Source organism: Pleuronectes platessa, chromosome 11 (genome assembly GCF_947347685.1).
Source record: "Pleuronectes platessa chromosome 11, fPlePla1.1, whole genome shotgun sequence".
Classification (NCBI taxonomy): domain Eukaryota; kingdom Metazoa; phylum Chordata; class Actinopteri; order Pleuronectiformes; family Pleuronectidae; genus Pleuronectes; species Pleuronectes platessa.
This window is the reverse complement of record NC_070636.1, coordinates 2,796,847-2,800,545: the sequence shown is the minus strand read 5'-3', so window position 1 is coordinate 2,800,545 and position 3,699 is coordinate 2,796,847. Positions and strand designations below refer to the sequence as shown.

General features: G+C 47.8%; 1 protein-coding gene across 1 annotated transcript; it reads right to left on the bottom strand.

Annotated features, from left to right (window-relative positions):
- Positions 1 to 490: 490 nt before the first annotated feature.
- On the bottom strand, positions 491 to 2,467 carry foxi2 (forkhead box I2). The gene is made up of 2 exons (XM_053433739.1): positions 1,855 to 2,467; positions 491 to 1,089 (listed from the first exon to the last, which is right to left on the bottom strand). The coding sequence occupies exons 1-2, from the start codon at positions 2,465 to 2,467 to the stop codon at positions 491 to 493; spliced, it is 1,212 nt and encodes a 403-aa protein (XP_053289714.1).
- Positions 2,468 to 3,699: the final 1,232 nt, after the last annotated feature.

The window sequence follows — 3,699 nt, the reverse complement described above, 5'->3', positions numbered from 1 at the left end:
TCTCCTCTCTCCTCTCTCTCTCTCTCTCTCTCTCTCTCTCTCTCTCTCGCTCTCGCTCTCGCTCGCTCTCTCTCGCTCTCTCTCTCTCAAAAGGCAACTTTGGCAGATCTGTGTTGTCGATGATGAATAAAAAGTTGAAACACGAGCAATCGACTGGACGAGTTGTAGCTGCTGCACGGAAACACGGGCGGCGAGATTTGGCATCGAAATATGAAAATGTGCTGAACAGTGACGTCTGGAACAAGTTTTCAGTGGTTGTTTTAGTTTGAAAATACATATGTAGCAATAAGAGCAGTGTAGGAGCTTCGATATAGAAATAGAAGGAACAAAAAAAAAATTACGATAAGTGCTAATTTGTCCATTCGACTCTTCTCGTCGAGTGAAATCAAGCGTAAAACACTTAATGTCCTTTGATCTGAACGGATGGAGCGTCACGGTCGAGGAGCCACTACCCAGCATGCACTCTGGGTCCCTCTCAGCGAGTGTTGTCCTATAGCTCGGTCCCTTCCCTCGGGTAAATCAAGCTGTTGACGCTGAAGCTGTTGTAGAAGTGGCCGTTGAACTGTCCGCTCTGCCCCCCGCCAAACGTGTTGTAGTACACTCCACGGTTGAAATGCAAGCCCTCGCTGTGCTCCGACACTCCCCCGTCCTGTCCGCCGTGGTTGGGGTGGTACGGGCTCAGGGCCGTAATGTTCCGGTTTGACAGCTCGTTCACCAGACCCAGGGACCCCTGCCGGCCGGGGGCCCCCGAGCTCAGGGTGGACATGCTGCTGTAAAAGTTGTTGAAACAAGGAGCGGACGAGGTCGGTCCCGGCGGAGACGACGAAGACGAGCTCTTGTGGTTTTCGTTCATCGCCTCCATCTCCGGAGAGGAAGGCCCCAGGAGCTGAGGGCTGTCTGAGGGCTTCAGGGGGCCCGACCCCGCCGGCCTGCCATCCTCAACCTTAGTGGGTCCCACGGTCACCGCAGCCGCCGCCGCCGCTCCTCCAACGCTGCCGGGGTCCGACCGTCTTTTCCTTTTTCTGCGGAAATTGCCATTGTCAAACATCTTTTCACAGTTTGGGTCCAGCGTCCAGTAGTTTCCTTTTCCTGTGGGGGAGATGAGACGTGAATGAAGTGATGCAGCACGAAGGTCAAAGTTTCATCGTCTGAATTCTTTGGACTTGATTTTACACATTTTCTGCCTTTTTGAGTCAAGATATGATTCAACAAATAAAAGCATCTGGCAGAGCAAACTTTTAACTACCTGTGCTATCAACATTTTCTAAACTAAATTTACAAGGTTGCCACCAATTTATTTTTTAATTTCTCTCTGTTTCCTGGAAGTTTTTTTTATTAATGAATATATTACTGGACTCTGCAGGTTAAAAGGAACATTAATAAATAACTTTCTGTCAATAACTACTTTTCAAGTCTAATATTAAAATACACAAAACAATTAAAAACAACTTGCTTCATATTTAAATACAACGGATCCACTATTTTGTAGAAAATTAAAATCCGATACAGATTTCTAGGAAATAAAAAAGTTGTTTGATCGTCTTTTAACACTTTGTTGTTTCATTGTGCTCTTGTGATTAAAATTTATTATCCTTATAGTCATTATTTTTTACATATTAAAGAAAAGCAGCAATTTTTTAACAAAATAAAAGTACACATAGCATCAATCTGCTTTTGCTCTGGATTCTTTAAAGATAAAATCATTTGGATTAAATATTTAAAAGGATTAATTTGACCACTTATTAATAATAATAACTCTATTTAAGTGAGTTGCTTCCTTCTCCTCTGGTCTGAGGTTCCCAGGTGAAGCTTCTCTCTACCCACAGGCCCCCCGCTGCGCCCCCCGGTCGGTACCTGGGTCGTCCTCGTCCCTCGGCACCTTCTTGAAGCAGTCGTTCAGGGACAGGTTGTGGCGGATGGAGTTCTGCCAGCCGGCTTTGCTCTTCTTGTAGAAGGGGAAGTTGTCGGCCACGTACTGGTAGATCTGGCTCAGGGTCAGCTTCTTCTCGTGCGCGTTCTGGATGGCCATGGCGATGAGCGCGGAGTAGGAGTAGGGCGGGCGCACCAGCTTCAGCAGCTCCTCCTGGCTGGCGATGGACAGCCAGCCCAGGTCGGGCCCACCGAAGCCAGGTGAGTTGGCGATGAACTGCCGCTGCGAGCCGTAGGAGGGCGGGATGAAGGAGGCCGGGTTGTTCCCGTGCAGGTAGGACGCGGAGGAGTTGACCCCCGGCCCGTTGAGCCACAGGTACGGGTTCGGGGACGACGCGTAATCCCCGAGGCCGTAGCCGGCGGGTCTCTGCGCGCCCTGCAGGCTCTGCTGGTGGTACATGCTGCTGAAGTTGTCGCAGTACACAGCGGCCATGTCCGGGGCCTCCTGCGGGCCTTTGGGTGGGAGGGAGCCGCCGGTCGGGGAGGTGTGGTGCTGGTGCTGGTGCTGGTGATGGGCCTGAGGGTCGATGGAGTTCATCACTCCCCGCGGGAAATCCCAGAGGAGAAGGCTGAAGCTGGTTCTCTCCCGGTGCTGCAGCAACAAGTGTCAGGGGGGATGGAGCCGTGCGAGGAGTTTAAACCTGTGACTGTGGCCACATCAGGATCCAGATCAGGTCCCAGCAGCCAATCGAGTCTCAGCGAGCTGCAGGAGGAGTGGTCATGCTGCAGGAACTGGTTCAGAGGCTCCAGACGATCCTCCTGTGAAACCCTGCAGGAGACACGCAGCTTCACTTCAGCACTTTACTGCTCTGTGCACGAGAAGAACACACGTTATTACAGGACACCTTGTTTTAATGTAGCACCTTTGAAAACAGAGCAAATAAAAAGTCAAGTTGAGTGGCTCCAAAACAAAATAGAGTTCGATTTAAGTTAATAAATATAAAACTGTGTCACATAAAAGCAGGAAAGAGATAAATAAATAAATGAATTAGATTTCACATTAAAGCAATTTGATTAAAATGGGTTTTAAGGATGCTAAGTCACAGATTCTGTGAGTTTTATCTCCTCAGGCTGTTCCAAAGCTGAAAGACCCTGATGGCAAATGCATGTATATTCAAAACATTCATACAAAATACAGATACAATATCACAGAGGGTTTACATTTGAACATTTGATAGTTTTTGCTGTTATTCACCTTTATCAGGATTTTTAATCCACTAAGTTATACTGATAACAGTGTTTTGCAGAGATCAATCAATCAGGGTTTATTTGTTCAGTCACAAATCCCAGTTTGTCTCATAGATCCTAACAAGAAGATGATAAACTACAATAATCCTCTTTTAAGGGGGGGGGGGGGGGTCCTTGTCCCAGGACGGACAGAAGTGGAAGAGATGCCAATTTAACAACATTCACTGGAAAAGACTAAATCTAAAGTTTCTATACATAAAGAAATGTCTGACCGAGAAGACGGAGCAGTGGAGATAGAGGTTGTAAACTGGTGCATGTGAGTAGGTAGTTACATCATGGTTTATTCACAATGCACCAGTGTCCACTATCCACCATCATGATCCACCACCATAAACCACCACGCCATCACTCACCTGTGTTTCCTGTCTAGCTGTGTTTGTTGGGAGCCAGTTTCTCTCGCTCCTCCACATGCTCCTTCGTCTGTGAGAGAAGTTTTCACCAGATCCTCATCTTCCTCCAGCAAGAGGGGGGTGGGGGGTGGGGATGTCTGTTATGCCTAAAATCATCTTTGAAGTTTTGGAT

Coding starts and splice junctions, on each gene's coding strand:
- foxi2 (XM_053433739.1), bottom strand. CDS start 2,467: ATGAACTCCATCGACCCTCAGGCCCATCACCAGCACCAGCACCAGCAC. Junction 1,090..1,854: donor GAGGGACGAGGACGACCCAG/GTACCGACCGGG, acceptor TCTCCCCCACAG/GAAAAGGAAACTACTGGACG.